Raw genomic sequence first — 15,649 nt, forward strand, 5'->3', positions numbered from 1 at the left:
ACTCTAAATGGCCTTTCAAAATCGGGCGAAGAGGGGGACAAAAATAATCAAATCACACAATTACTGCTGGGCTTCATTTTGGAGTTAAGTGCATTTTTATTGTGTACGTTTTTTCTTTCCCCCCCCCTCCCCTGCTCTGCCACCCCTTTATTTTTCCTCCTTCTCTAGCAAGCGTTCCCTCCCTGCCACTTCTCATCTAATATCGCCATAATTGGGTTTGGTTCTACAAATCAAATTTCTCCAATTGGGTTATCCTCCTCTGAAATTGGAGAGGTCCCTTGGCCGGCATGGACGGAGAGTTAATCTGCTTTTGTTAAGCCCCCCTCAGTGGCAGCCACAGCGACAGGGGCCACGGTGCAGTTAAAGCATTCGCCTGTCACTGTGGACACGCACGTCTCCCCCCCCCACCCCTCTCCCCCACCACACCCACCTACCTATCCCCAACCTAACTTAGACACACGCGCACACGCGCAAAACCACCCCCATATTCTCCGGGTCCCCGCTTGTGCAAATAACGACATTTGAATCGAGCATTAACGGCCTTAATTACTTTAAAATTGTCATTTTAATTTACACTGATATAGTATTGATCACACAAGCAGAGATTAAGGCCCTCAGTGGAGCGGATGATGTGGAATTAAACAGGGCCGGGTGGCCCCCAGGGGCCTGCAGCCCTGTCCTGCCGCAGCAGAAGAGGAATGATATCCCCTCCTAATGAACTGGCAGCATGCGCCGACATGAATCTCAGGCCCGGCGGAGAAGGAGGGAAATAATGGGGTTTGGGGAGCCATGGCGGGTTATTCATTCACTGCCATGCACCAATTCTCTCGTGATTCATCCCAGGGACCCTCCCAGGCAACCTGCCACCGTGTTTGCCTGCCACATTCTGCCCGGCTGACCTTTCTCCTGGCTAAGTGTATATATATATATATCCCCCCACCCTCAGCGTGCACGTCCCTGTCCAGGCAGGTGCCACGAACGCCACACAGCCTTGTGGAGGGGAGGAGGGGAGGGGGGGGGGGTCATCTTCAGGGAGCCATCAGTGTCTAATCCAAACATTCGCCAGCGGTGTAAGTGTCCATCGTCCGTGATGCTCCCTCTCATCCTGGCTCACAAGCCCCCCCATCTCAGAGAGAGATGGACACTTTTTTTTTTCTTCGTGTGAAATTGATCTGAGCCAGCGCACAGCATGTCACGTACGGCTGGTTAATATCACAGGAGAAATCGTTAGCCTGAATCCCAGCAATTTCTCAGCCAGGTCGAGGAGGAGGAGGATAAGGGATTTCTTGAGCTAGCCTCTGTGTTGTTGACTAATTATAGTACACGAGACAACCTCTTGACACCTGTCCAGAGAGAACAAACTCAAACTATCTTACTTACGTACAAGTACATTTAAAGGGTGCCACTTAAAGCTAGGTACCTTCTTGGGATTAGACTTCTGCTGTCTGCAAACAAGTAAGGAAGGAGTTATGGCGTGTGTTTCAATACAAGAGCAGATTTATCTGTGCATTTTACTAGATTACTAGATTATTAGTAATTAGATTGTAGAAGCCATACTCAAGTCATTGCTGCAATGCAGAGAATTGTCTATAGCAGATGATGCTTTTGTTAAAGAAAAATGATTCCTCTGACTATTGACTATTGCCCATAACTGCCTTCACTTCCCACCCTCACTGTCAGATTTTTCTTTGCTTTGAGGTAAAGTTTAGTCCCAAATTCTGTCCTTGTGAAAGTTTACAAAAAACGGTCCCTACAAGCCAAAGGTCCCAAAGCAGATTGAAAAGGGGGAAGGGGGGGTCGGATGCGTGCACGAGGGTCTCCTTTCATCGTATTACCTACACCTAGATATCGAGGATATGGAAGCCATTCCAACGATGAGGGTAACAAACAACACCTTTCTTTTAGCGGCTGCCGTACCTACCTATGGCGGCACTCGCAATGTCTTCAATACACATAATGGACTTGGCAGAGGCCTGGGGGTGGCCGAGCCCACGCCTCTCTACTCCACTCCGTCATCCAATCACCTTATTCTAATGCTCTTGCATTGTTTAGTGAACCAGCTGTCCATTTACATCAGGCCATAAGCACAGCTCCCCACCACAGAGGCACTTAATAGAATTAGTAGGTATTGTGCAGCACATTTTAAACACGTACCGACTGCGCTCGCTCTCTTTCCCGACTCCCTCCCCCTCTGCCCACCTCTTGCATGTAGCCGTGCAAAGCTGGGCCGCTTGTCAATGTCGTCACATGGTGTTATATTTTTAATCTCTGTGTGTTCGACTGGCTATGAATAGGGGGAGCAATTTTTGGTTACGTCCACATGGTTGAACATTTGCAGTCACACGCACTATTTATTTTCCTTTCTTTTTTTTCTGTCTTGTCACTTCAATGCTGTCTTTAAAAGAATAAATTAGACTCACATGACACACCCCTTGTGAATACAGAAAGATGAATGCCTATAAAATAACCCAAAATTGTTTTAGCCCCTCATATCCTAACAGAATTAAACAGGGCACATGACAATTGATTCAGAATGGCTCTGAGAGCGGGTCAGGGAAATGAACAATTCCTTTGTCCCCTAGCCACCACTGCTGTTCAACTATTGGCCATAAAAGAGCCGTGTGCTCCCAATGAGGGGGTGGGATTTGGGCAGGTCCAATAATGAGGCCTTTCTTTCCCGGACCGGGCCTCATCCCAATTGATTTTTGTCAGGAAAATTAATACAGTCTCTCCAAGGTTCCGGAGGTCAGCTGGAGAACGGGTCCCTGCAGATGAGGGGCGTCGCTGGGTGGAAGTAGAACAGCGACATGGTGCTGGGGAACTTGTGGAGCTTCCCTGATGAAAGCTGCGGGGGCTTGGTTAGAGGGCGGACCAGTCCAGTTTATGATTCATTGTCTGGGTGTTGTTGTCAAGTACAAAATACATGGGCAAGATATTTGACCCTCAAAAGTCGAGACCACTAGTCAAGACAAACATGCCTGCCTGGAATTGAGGGAGTGAAATGTAACTTTTTATGTGCAGTAAATCATCGAAACAACTTGATTTAGCACAATTTGCATATAGCAAAGCTATGGAGGTTTAGACTAAACAGATTGAGCTGCAGGAACCTCTATGTGAACCTGTGTAGGACATTGATTTGGTTTCTTATAAAGCCGTATAAAATGAAACAACGGTATATCAGTAAATAATATTCTCCTAGTGAGCTTTAATCTGACGCAAAGGCTTCCCCAGTCAACAGGCCCGATGTACAAGTTCACCCACAATGCCTTCTAGTGTGCACCACTCCTTAGCTAATTACCAGCTCATTAAAGAGTGCTGTAATTAGATTGGATGTTATGCTCTTTTAGTTAGATTCAACCCTCTTAATTTTAATTGCCTAATTACATTCCTGTGCTTTACGAGAAACATCTTTCAAAGCTGGCGCTTGGCCGAAGATGAAGGGTTTTCAGAGGGTCCCCTGAGTATTCCCGAAACTGTCTACTGTGTGTCTCCACTTGTCCCTCTGTGGAAGATGCATGTGAAGCAGTATGTTCCTATGTAAACCCTACTACTGACTTTTGAATGGTATGTCACACACGTCAACAAAAGCCCTCTGTTTAATGGGGATGTGACTGCTGCAAGGACAGTCAAGGATGAAAAAGATTCATATTTGTTGTCCGGAGACGCAGCACGTTATCCAAATCCAGCAAAGACATACTGTAACCCCTTAATCTAATCATATACAGTGCCTGAGAGTCATGTGTCCTGAGCCAGCAGCCCTTGGGGTCCCCCCTGAACAAGGGCCCCCTGAAAAATCCTCTATTCTCCCAAGTCGTGAGTGTTTTTATTTCCAGGAGAGCAGACGTGGGTGTGTTGTCACTGGCCCCTGGCACAGGTCCTCAAGCTGCCTGCTCAGGGGCCCAGGAAAGGGCCGGTTGCTGCGGCTATACTTATAGAATGAACATCTGCGAATGAAACGTCCTCCCCTGTGTCGTTTTGGTTATTTGTTATTATTGTAATAATACACCCCCCCCCCCCCCCCAAAAAAAAGGTCCCATGACATAATTTCTGTTATCTAAGAAACTGAGGCTGCATTTACATTTGGCTTTTCACACGGCATCCGTGGGGCTCTTGGGGCGATGCACTGGAGTATAACTAAGCTAGCATGGAGGATATCCAACCATTTAAATCAAGCCCCACAAATTTTACATAACACATCATCGGCGAGCATCGGTTTTTACATAAAGACAAAGAGGACGACAAAGAGAGAGCGAACCGGGTCTTAGCCAGAGACGAGTGGCTGCGTGTGTTTTGCCGGCTCCTCTAAAGCTTCACGGTCCTGTGGTCACTGTTTGTGCTCAGAAAACGCCTCCGACTGACACCCAGAGAGAAAGCTGCTTATTTCTTCCTCTCTTAAAAAAAAAAAAAAAAAAAAAAATGATTTTTTTGCCTCTGTACTTCAAAATGGAACAGCACTCCTCGTTTCATGGTTGGTCCCGTTCCATCGGGCCGTTTGAAATGGGACCGGACCTCGCGCCCATTAAGAGACGACATCCTCATTTCTGATCACGTTTGACTAGTCCACTGTCATCGAAGTGTTTTATGAAAGGCTGAAGGTGCTAGACGAGGTTGCCTTCGTTTGGAAGAGTTGTGTGTATATTCAGGGAAGAGGAAGGGTTGTTGATGCGATGGGGAACATTCTAATAAATCCCTCTCCGAAGGGACAGATGGATTCAGCAAATATGCTTCAAACTAATATATTTCATTGTGGAGCTTGGCAATAGAGATGGATCTCATTGGACAGCCAAGGGTACCACTTTGTCATTGCAAGGCCACATGGGCCAGCCAAAGCCAGTGGGGGACAGTGACCAAATCAAAGCTGCCTCCGGCCACGCAGTGACTGATCACCTCCCCAGGTGACGTCACAGCCCTGACAGCTATCCCAGCATCCTCAGCGGGATGGCGAGGTGCTCAATAAACATTATTGATAAGCAAGTTGCCAATGTCAGTGGTTGGATAGAGGTTTGTGTGTGTGTGGTTGTATGTCCCGCAATATATTAAAATGAAGTCTGTTTCACTTAGTAAGCTATTGAAAAGCAAAGAAAGTTTGCTGCCTGCAAGCGCTTAAAACAAAGTTCGTTGGTTGCTGTGCCTATGTGATCCTAATCCAATAGTCTATCACAAATGAAACTAAATGAATAAGCGAGATATTTAATCACATCATAATCTAGATTGATGAACTGTCTACGACAACATTAGTAGCTTTGTCTAAGAGAATGAGGAAAAATCTATGGACTCAAAGACCTGTCATTTGCATGAGCCTCTTCTCCCTAATGGGAACTATAAAAAAAAAACAAGTTGAAATATTATTTTTGATTATTGGACATCCATAGCGAAATATGATTTACATTAATGAGCATAAGTATATTAAAGGCATTTTATCCCCCTGCATCCGAAACAATTGAATAATGGCCTTGGCAGCCATGCAGGCCCAGAACAAAGAAGGAGAGGAGGTAATGTCATTTTAATTACTAATGGAGGCCTCAGTTGTACAGCCTTTGATTTTTGATTCTTAGGGCCAATCTAATAATGTAGATAATATTCATCATCTTTGTAACCTTTTAGTAAGATGATCTTGTTAGCGCCGAGCCACACATTTACTTAAAGAAGTAGTTATTCACCACACTGGCCATTTAGATCAGTGTCTTGTTTGAAGATGTGGGTTGAAAAGAGAGAATTCGTCGTCGTCGTCGTCATCTGCCGCTTGTCCGGGGATCGGGTCGCGGGGGCAGCGACCTAAGCAGGGAGGCCCAGACTTCCCTCCCCCCGGCCACTTCCGCCAGCTCTTCCTGGGGGACCCCAAGGCGTTCCCAGGCCAGCTGAGAGACATAGTCCCTCCAGCGTGTCCTGGGTCTTCCCCGGGGCCTCTTCCCAGTGGGACGTGCCCGGAACACCTCACCAGGGAGGCGTCCAGGAGGCATCCTAATCAGATGCCCGAGCCACCTCAGCTGGCTCCTCTCGACGCGGAGGAGCAGCGGTTCTACTCTGAGCCCCTCCCGGATGACCGAGCTTCTCACCCTATCTCTAAGGGAGAGCCCGGACACCCTACGGAGAAAGCTCATTTCGGCCGCTTGTATTCGCGATCTCGTTCTTTCGGTCACTACCCATAGTTCGTGACCATAGGTGAGGGTAGGAACGTAGATCGACTGGTAAATAGAGAGCTTCGCCTTTCGACTCAGCTCCTTCTTCACCACGACGGACCGATGCAGAGCCCGCATCACTGCGGACGCCGCACCGATCCGCCTGTCGACCTCGCGCTCCATTCTTCCCTCACTCGTGAACAAGACCCCGAGATACTTGAACTCCTCCGCTTGGTTCAGGATCTCCTCCCCGACCCGGAGATGGCACTCCACCCTTTTCCGGTCGATTACCATGGCCTCAGATTTGGAGGTGCTGATTCGCATCCCAGCCGCTTCACATTCGGTTGCGAACCGCTCCAGTGAGAGCTGAAGGTCACGGCCCGATGAAGCCAACAGGACCACATCATCCGCAAAAAGCAGCGACCCGATCCTGAGGTCACCAAACCGGACCCCCTCAACACCCTGGCTGCGCCTAGAAATTCTGTCCATATAGGTAATGAACAGAATCGGTGACATAGGGCAGCCCTGGCGGAGTCCAACCCTCACCGGAAACAAGTTCGACTTACTACCGGCAATGCGGACCAAACTCTGGCACCGGTCGTACAGGGACCGGACAGCCCCGATCAGGAAATCCGGTACCCCGTACTCTCGGAGCACCCCCCACATGAGCCCCCGAGGGACACGGTCGAACGCCTTTTCCAAATCCACAAAACATGTGTAGACTGGTTGGGCGAACTCCCATGTACCCTCCAGGACTCCGCGGAGGGTATAAAGCTGGTCCACTGTTCCACGGCCAGGACGAAAACCACATTGCTCCTCCTGAATCCGAGGTTCGACAATCCGACGGACCCTCCTCTCCAGGACCCCTGAATAGACTTTCCCAGGGAGGCTGAGGAGTGTGATCCCCCTAAAGTTGGAGCACACCCTCCGGTCCCCCTTTTTAAAGAGGGGAACCACCACCCCGGTCTGCCAGTCCAGAGGCACTGTCCCCGATGTCCACGCGATGTTGCAGAGTCGTGTCAACCAAGACAGCCCTACAACATCCAGAGCCTTAAGGAACTCCGGGCGGACCTCATCCACCCCAGGGGCCCTGCCACCGCGGAGCTTTTCAACCACCTCGGCGACCTCAGCCCCAGAGATAGAAGGGCCCCCCCCGATGTCCCCAGACTCTGCCTCCACGTCGGAAAGCGTGTTGGTGGAATTAAGGAGGTCTTCGAAGTATTCCTTCCACCGATCCAGGACGTCCCCCGTCGAGGTCAGCAGCGCACCATCCCCACCGTATACAGTGTTGACAGAGCACTGCTTCCCCCTCCTGAGCCGCCGGATGGTGGTCCAGAACCTTTTTGAAGCCGTTCGGAAGTCATTCTCCATGGCCTCGCCGAACTCCTCCCATGCCCGGGTTTTTGCCTCCGCGACCGCCAAAGCCGCGTTCCGCTTGGCCTGCCGGTACACATCAGCTGCCTCTGGAGTCCTACCAGCCAATAAAGTCCGATAGGCCTCCTTCTTCAGCTTGACGGCATCCCTCACCTCCGGAGTCCACCACCGGGTCCGAGGGTTACCGCCGCGACATGCACCGACCGCCCTGCGGCCGCAGCTCCGGTCAGCCGCTTCAACAATGGAGGCCCGGAACATGGCCCATTCGGACTCAATGTCCCCGGCCCCCCCCGAGACATGATCGAAGCTCTCCCGGAGGTGGGAGTTGAAGCTCCTTCTGACAGAGGGTTCCGCCAGACGTTCCCAGCAGACCCTCACATTACGTTTGGGCCTGCCAGGCCTGACCGGCGTCCTCCCCCACCATCGAAGCCAACTCACCACCAGGTGGTGATCAGTTGACAGCTCCGCCCCTCTCCTCACCCGAGTGTCCAAGACATGCGGCCCCAAGTCCGATGACACGACTACAAAGTCGATCATCGAACTGAGACCTCGGGTGTCCTGGTGCCAGGTGCACATATGGACACCCTTATGCTTGAACATGGTGTTCGTTATGGACAAACCGTGTCTAGCACAGAAGTCCAACAACAAAACACCACTCGGGTTCAGATCGGGGGGGCCGTTCCTCCCAATCACGCCCCTCCAGGTCTCACTGTCATTGCCCACATGAGCATTGAAGTCCCCCAGGAGGACGAGGGAATCCCCAGGAGGAGCGCTTTCCAGCACCCCCCCCAGAGACTCCAAAAAGGGTGGGTACTCTGAGCTGCCGTTTGGTGCATAAGCACAAACGACAGTGAGGACCCGTCCCCCCACCCGAAGGCGGAGGGAGGCTACCCTCTCGTCCACCGGGGTGAACCCCAATGTACAGGCGCCGAACCGAGGGGAAACCAGTATTCCCACCCCAGCTCGACGCCTCTCACCAAGGGCAACTCCAGAGTGGAAGAGAGTCCAGCCCCTCTCAAGGAGACTGGTTCCGGAGCCCACGCTGTGCGTCGAGGCGAGGCCGACTATATCTAGCCGGAAACTCTCTACCTCGCGCACCAGCTCAGGCTCCTTTCCCGCCAGCGAGGTGACGTTCCACGTCCCTAAAGCTAACTTTTGCAGCCGAGGATCGGACCGCCAAGGCCCCCGCCTTCGGCCGCCGCCCGTCTCACACTGCACCCGACCCCCATGACCCCTCCTGCGGATGGTGAGCCCACTGGAAGAGGGTCCCACGTTGTCTCTTCGGGCTGTGCCCGACCGGGCCCCATGGGAAAAGGCCCGGCCACCAGGCGCTCGCCATCGAGCCCCACCCCCGGGCCTGGCTCCAGGGGGGGGCCCCGGTGACCCGCTTCCGGGCAGGGGCAACTGAGAACATTGTTGTATTTCTTCATGGTTGGTTTTTTGAGCCACGCTTTGTCTGGTCTTTCACCTGGAACCTGTTTGCCTTGGGTGACCCTACCAGGGGCATGAAGCCCCCGACAACATAGCTTCCAGGATCACTAGGACACGCAAACCCCTCCACCGCGGTAAGGTGGTGACTCAAGGAGGGGGAAAAAAAAAAAAAAAAAAAAAAGAGAGAATTTCTTCTCATAAATATGATGTATTTTCATGTCACTTAAAAGGATGTCTGCAGTAGCCAGAAACTCTTGCTTCAAGTTAGGTTTTCAACGTTGTGATGTTTAATTTGCGCTGCACCTCATTGTAATTGTTTTGCAAGCATATAACATCTTCAACCAGAAATGTAGAAGCATCTGTCCATTAGCTAGCATACTGGCTAACTGTTAAGGGTCAATAGCATAACAGACACCACAGGTGTAATCTAATTAGCTTCGATGCCCATCTTTTATACCCTCGTTAAAAAAAAAAACTGCTGAAGTAGCACTGCTGTATTAGCAAATATGGAGTTCAAATATACAAACATGAATCTTTTTTTACGGGTCCCTGCTAACTTACTGGAAATGAGGTTTCATGTAGAAGCAAATAAGTAAGTGTATGTCAGAATAATGTTTTGATTCAAATGAATGTAATGGGTACTTTGAGTTCAAGGATAAATCAAGGATTTAATCAAAAACGCACATCAGAATGGTTATGCTGTCATTTTCTATTTTTTTTTTTATGACTTTACCTAAACAGGAGGCATCGAACCCTTTCAATTCAGTTATCAAACTTCTCAATCCGTATTGCAGCATAGAAACCGATGATGTTGTACAGGGAGAACGGGCATTCTAAAAGGCTCTTTTAAAAGTCTGAGTCACATCATGCATTCCGTTTCTCATTTTTTTCATCTCTGTTGAATGTCATTGCCGTGACAGTTTTATTGCTTTGGACCCCTCCGGCGGGCAGGTTAGGGGAGCGACGGCACGACTGATGAGCGTGGCAGGAAATTGGCAGATGGAAGCATCCATTTCAGCGCTAATTAGAGGGTCCACCAGCCCGTCGACTGACAGGGTTCAACTGGGCAATGTAGTGGCTGCCAGCTCCCATCCCGCACGCTTTATAAAACGCTCTTTAATTCCCAGGCACAATATCATTAACTTTGTAAGTGGATGAACACAATGGACAAGCAATTTAATTAACTTCTACCATTGGATGTTGGAGGGGAGACTAAATGAAATTAATGCACAATATTTCCAAGGGAGGCAGCCAACCTTGGAAGTGGGCTGGATTGTTGGCAGGTCAGGCTCCTGCCGTGGGTTTGGCCAATTACGCCTTGTTTAGACCCATCCATAATATTTTACTCCAAAAGAATAATAAAATCATCGGTTTGAAGATCAATCATGCTGTGCATGTTGCTCCCGTTCCGGGGGGTTTTAGAATAATGAGCAGGAGGCTGGGTCCAGAAGATCTTTATGGTACCTACAGAATGGTAGCAACTCTTGTAGGAGGGATCAGAAAAAAACTTTTGCTGGCATCATGCCAAGTTTTTAGTTTTTTTTTTTTTTTTTCAATTAGGAAATCAGGACCCAACTTGTGTGCAACATTAGAAATACAGTATGGAGATATTTTATTGCATCACTTTACCTTATATCTGAGGTCTCTTTTCTGGCTGTCTGAAACTCTCCACACTGTGTCAGCCTCACCCCTCAACCTGCACACCACCCTCCCCCCATAGAAGCGGGCTCCTTCAGGGAAATGATCGATGGAGAAACGTCCTGCCTCTGCTTTCAAATAAGAGGAGAAGTGACAGAATAAGTTTTAATGAGAGTTTTGTCTGTGTATCCAGTCAAGCCCCAGCACCAGCCAATGAATAATAGACACAGCGGCTCAATACTCTGAATACTCAATTGATGGGTCTGCGAGTGGCACGTGTGTGTGTGTGTGTACTATGGCTTCTCGATCCGTATCTCTGTTTTGAAAAACTTGAAGTCTTTCTCTATTGACGCTTCCCCCCTCCAGCTGGGTGTGTTTTCACTGCAGCAGATGACAAACACCTTGTTTGTGCAGTATTGGTATTGGTGCAGAGGGCCTTCTCACTGTAACACTGCATGGCACATGAATACCAAGTGATGTCTCCCTACACCATCAAGCCTGCTGGGTAAACCAGGGTTTAAGCCCCCCTCCCCATCCCCCCACCCCCCACCCATAAACTTATCAAATGGGTGATGTCCCTGGATCATGAAAGACATGATAACTAAACACAGTGATATGATCTATGGCATCTTGGAGATGACGGATCATACCATGGCAGGTCCAAAAAACGGATCTCCTTGGCAACTAATGATGAAATGGTTTAGACATTAGTCAGTCTCCACGTTTCTGTAGAAGCTTCTGTGTCCTGGCCGCATGATGATGCATGGGAGCGTTGGTCCTTCATGACAGCATGTAGCTGACCTTTAACATCTGAAGACTCCATTCATGTGTGTGCATGTTGAAACGACACACCTTTATGTGCTGCCGTCTTGAAGTGTGTATTTATTTGCACTGCTGTGTGTTATTTGTCTGTGTGTGTGCATGCGTGAGTGAGTGTCTATCTGTGTGTGTGGGTGAGTGTTTGGGCTATTTGACAAATGGCAAATTTCCTGTGGAGGGAGGGAGTTGTTAAGAAAGCAGAACCGGGCCCGTTTTCACATTTCATCCTCCCTGTCTAGAGGACTAATATTTTAGACAGGGAGAGCAAAAAGGCTTGTGGAGGCCCTTGGGAATTTGGCTCCGAGCAGGGTACAGTACAGCATTCATAACACGCCTAGTCACAATGTCCCTCTGACAGCACTGTCTGGGTTAGGGACACACCAGATCTGTCTCTCTCCACTAATGTATCCCTCAGAACCCCTCTCATCATGTTGTCCGTGCTCTAAACACTGCTCACAGACCTTAGTGCCAGGGGCTTGAGGCCCAGGATGGAGTCTCTGGGAGACAGGAGCAGAGACTCTCCTGGGACAGACCAAGCTCCCCCAGGGCGGAATGGAGGTTAGACCTTGCACAAAATTATTACTTTTATGTTTGCTTTATGGGTCATTTTTCACATTAAATGCAGAAAATCCATCCGAAGGTCAAGGAATGTGTACCTCTTTCCCTCCGTCCCAACTCATTTTTCCGTGTGCGGCGGGTATTGATAAAGCACTCAGCGGAGCGGGCCGTGCAGCCAGGCGACGGACCGCTGGAGGCTCCTCTCAGATAGGCTACAGGGACGACTGGAGCTCTGGTCTGCAGGGGGTTTTGGAAATGTCAACTGCATGTCCTCTTTGTGTGTCTCTCTCTCTTTCGAACACACGCGCACACCCAGGAAGACGTGTGCTTTTTTCCTTTGAGTGGTGTGTACAATACAGGTCCTGATAAGAAATCGCATTGCCGGAACGAGGCAATAAAACTTGGCTTTTATGGTGCGCTTATTGTCTTTCTGTCTACAATTATGGCGATTACTCATTTTCCTGCTGCCTCCCCCTGGCCCTGCAAGTCGGCCTTAATAGAGTGCATTTTACTAATGGACAATTAAGTAGTGGCCATGGCAGAGGGGTTTATAAATATGTAAAATATACTTTTAATTATTTCAAGTGAATCTGGCAGGTAATCAATAAAAGTGGGACGTGACAAACATACGCTTGACAGAGGCCATTGTACAGCAAGTGGTTCAAGATAAGGACGACCTGTCAGCACAGCCCCTACTCTTATTCATATTTGAAGCCTGTCATGTCGAGAGACAAATGGATTAATTGCGGCCCGCTAATATAATAGGTTCTTCATGAAGAGTGGAGGGGGAGAAGGAAAGACAGTGAACCAGCCAGCGGGTTTGAGCCCCAGCGTCATATAAATATTTACTAGGGTTGGGATGTTAAGTGGATTCTCATGATTACATAGATAGTCACTTAGGCACAATTGTTTATCATTTATTTGAGAGTTGATTAATTGCGATTTGTTTAGAGGCATCATATTAAATCCAGTTATACTCCTGGCGTTTGCTGGGTTTGAGGAGTAATCAATGTGCATGGTACAGGAGGGAGCCAGGCTAGCGTTTAACACAGCTGGGAGGCCTGCTGCTGTTCTCCTGCTACACTGGGACTGGAAATAACGACAGACTTTTGATGTTTTTATATTTTCAATTCGATTTTCTGTTCACGCCAGTGTTTATCTTGAGCATAGTTTTAATTCTCTTATCATAAAATAACTGCTGGTTTAGTAATTGTGGTGTTTTTATTAAATGCATCTTTACTTCTTGTCCCAATTGTTCCTTTCTTTTGTTAAGCTTTTTCTTTTTAGTCATTTTGAGGAAGGAAGCCAAATTTCAACCACAGATAAAAGCTCTGTGGCACCAGTTGAACAAATAATACAGATTTTATTTTCATCCCTTGTCTTTATCATTGTCATCCCTGTCTGTCAGTGGCAGTTTGAGGTGAAAAAGAACATAAAGCAGCACAAACAGATAAACAAAGGGGGTCTTCCTGGAATCTTCTCTACTGTGCATGGAAAGTTGACCTTGAGTCTCTCTCTCTCTCCCCCTCCCTCTTTCTCTCATTTGATGCCGTTCATCTGGTTCCTGTCCTCCTTCAGAAGGAGGGGAAGAGACTGAAGGAGTGCAGGAGCTTGCTGTGGCTTTGGGTCACCAGCCGCTGTTCTCATCAATTAAATGTGCGACAGTGTTTTCCTGTTGGATGAACTTATATGTCAAGGAGATGGGCAGGACCTCATGTTTGTGCTTTTGACAAATCAGCAAATGTTTAATCTCAAGATGCGCCCGGACTCATAAATAATGCAGGGGACGTGCGGCGAGCGAGCCTAGCCTAAACTCTCGCTCTCTCTTCACGAGGGTGTCCGACTGCGCCTCAAAGGGGACGAGAGAAAAAGACTGCCGGGTAAATCCTCTGCTGCCGCCCTTCCCCTCCTCTGCCCTCCGTCTCCTCCCCCTCCGTGGAGTCCTTGCACGGGTCCTGACGCCCTTCCTCGCCCTGTCGGCTCTCTACCTGGGGCCGCACAGCTGGGAAGACGGGGGAACCTTCCCTCCTGTCCCAGGGAGGTTCTCTCCATCTCGCACTGCCGTTTCCACCTCATTCAGCCCTCTCCCCCCCCCCCCCCCGCAGCCTAATAACTCTTCTTCACCTCTCTCTGTTCATTTCATCACCCGTTTCACACTCCTTCTCTCTCTTTTCATTCCCTCCGTGCCGTGCGATAGGAGGAGGGAAGGGAAGAAAAAAAAGAACACACCAGGAGGACCCATGGTAGAATTACCACAAGGCGAAAGCTGTGCTGCCTGAAAGACACAGTGGGATTGAGAGGTGGCTTTCCCGCCATGGCCCCAGATGTAAAGAGGGCAGCAGAAAGCAGTGTAGCAGACTGTGAACCGCATCAAATCCCCCGGGCACCATTCCACCTCTTCCCACACAGTTTGTTTGGCTTGTCCACAGACTGGGAAAGTTGACCGATTGTTCTCTCTGAAAATTAAGATTTTAATCCTATTGAAGTAAATCTTTGGTTATTCAAAACTCCATCTGAATGTGTTCTTTGAAAGGCTAAAATGGGTTATTCTTCACGTCGGGAGGCTTTGAGATGAGTGTTGGAGTATGCGCTGTTGAGTATACAGTATTGATGGTGCACTTCTCTGATTGTGTACTAAACACTAAATCCAGGGCTAGTGACCTCCTATTAAAGGAAGCAGTGTCTGTGACCGGTTATGGGGGAGTGGACTCAGCCAGCAGGGGGATCTTTTTCCAAGGAGCCAATGTGTTTAAACCCGAGTTCCCTTTTGCACGTCAAAGCTCTATGGAAATGGAGCCCTTTACTGTATCACCACAGATCTAAGCTCCTATTACACAATGGTATTATGTGCTTCTGCGTGAATGTGCCGGGGTAACCGAAATAATCTGAAAAGGTTAATGAACAATTCCTCTAATCTCAGACCCCTCTTTTTCTCTCTCTTTTTCTCTCTGTCTCTTTTATAGGCACTAGGAAATTGCTACTTTCTCCACGAATCCTTGAAAAACATCCACCAGTTTGATTTCAAAGGTGAGTCCAGTCCCTGCCATGGCCTCAGCATCTCAAGACCCCATGTCGTTCTATCCAACCCCCCTACACACCCCAACCCTCCCCCCCACCCTTACACATCACACCAACCACTTACAGCCTGGTCCTGGTTCCATCACCACCAGCCAGCAGAAGATTGGTCTGGGGAAGGTAATGTAGCAGCAGGAGATAGAATGGTAATACTTATTAATATTAGGATTTAATTCATGAGATTTCGGGCCTGTGGTAATTGTGTACGGGGGTTATTGGACAGTTACGGCGGTCTCATCAGCCAGTGGTGTCAGAGGGCCCGGGGGGCCGGCGGAGCCGCTAATTAAAGAGGGGATATAGATGTAGGAGGGCCGTCCTCCCATTAGGGCCGAGTCAGCGTTAGGACGGGGTTCTCACCCCAGTGAAGGACAGGCTGAGGGGACGAACCCTCAGAACATAGCACACACATACAAGTAGCCCCACATCAGAATCAGAATCAGAATGGGATTTATTCGCCATGAAAGTTTGCACTGACAAGGAATTTGCTTTGGCAGGAAGGTGCATACAATAAACATATAGGAATCTTAAATTTAAATATGTGGTCTAACTATACTAAAACTAGCAGTAATAAGTGGAATACACTAAAATAAAATAAAAGTGGGCATCAAATAAAATATAAGTTGCAGCACAACGAG

The 15,649-nt window shown here is 48.8% G+C and overlaps 1 protein-coding gene across 1 annotated transcript in view; it reads left to right on the forward strand.

Moving 5' to 3' along the window:
- LOC124473755 (inositol polyphosphate-5-phosphatase A) overlaps nucleotides 1–15,649 on the forward strand; it is a 96,493-nt gene that overhangs the window by 38,850 nt on the left and 41,994 nt on the right. The window contains exon 5 of the mRNA XM_047029419.1: nucleotides 14,903–14,966. Within this exon, the coding sequence (XP_046885375.1) occupies nucleotides 14,903–14,966 (64 nt within the window). The remainder of the gene's footprint in view (nucleotides 1–14,902; nucleotides 14,967–15,649) is intronic.

Source organism: Hypomesus transpacificus, chromosome 11 (assembly GCF_021917145.1).
Source record: "Hypomesus transpacificus isolate Combined female chromosome 11, fHypTra1, whole genome shotgun sequence".
NCBI lineage: Eukaryota > Metazoa > Chordata > Actinopteri > Osmeriformes > Osmeridae > Hypomesus > Hypomesus transpacificus.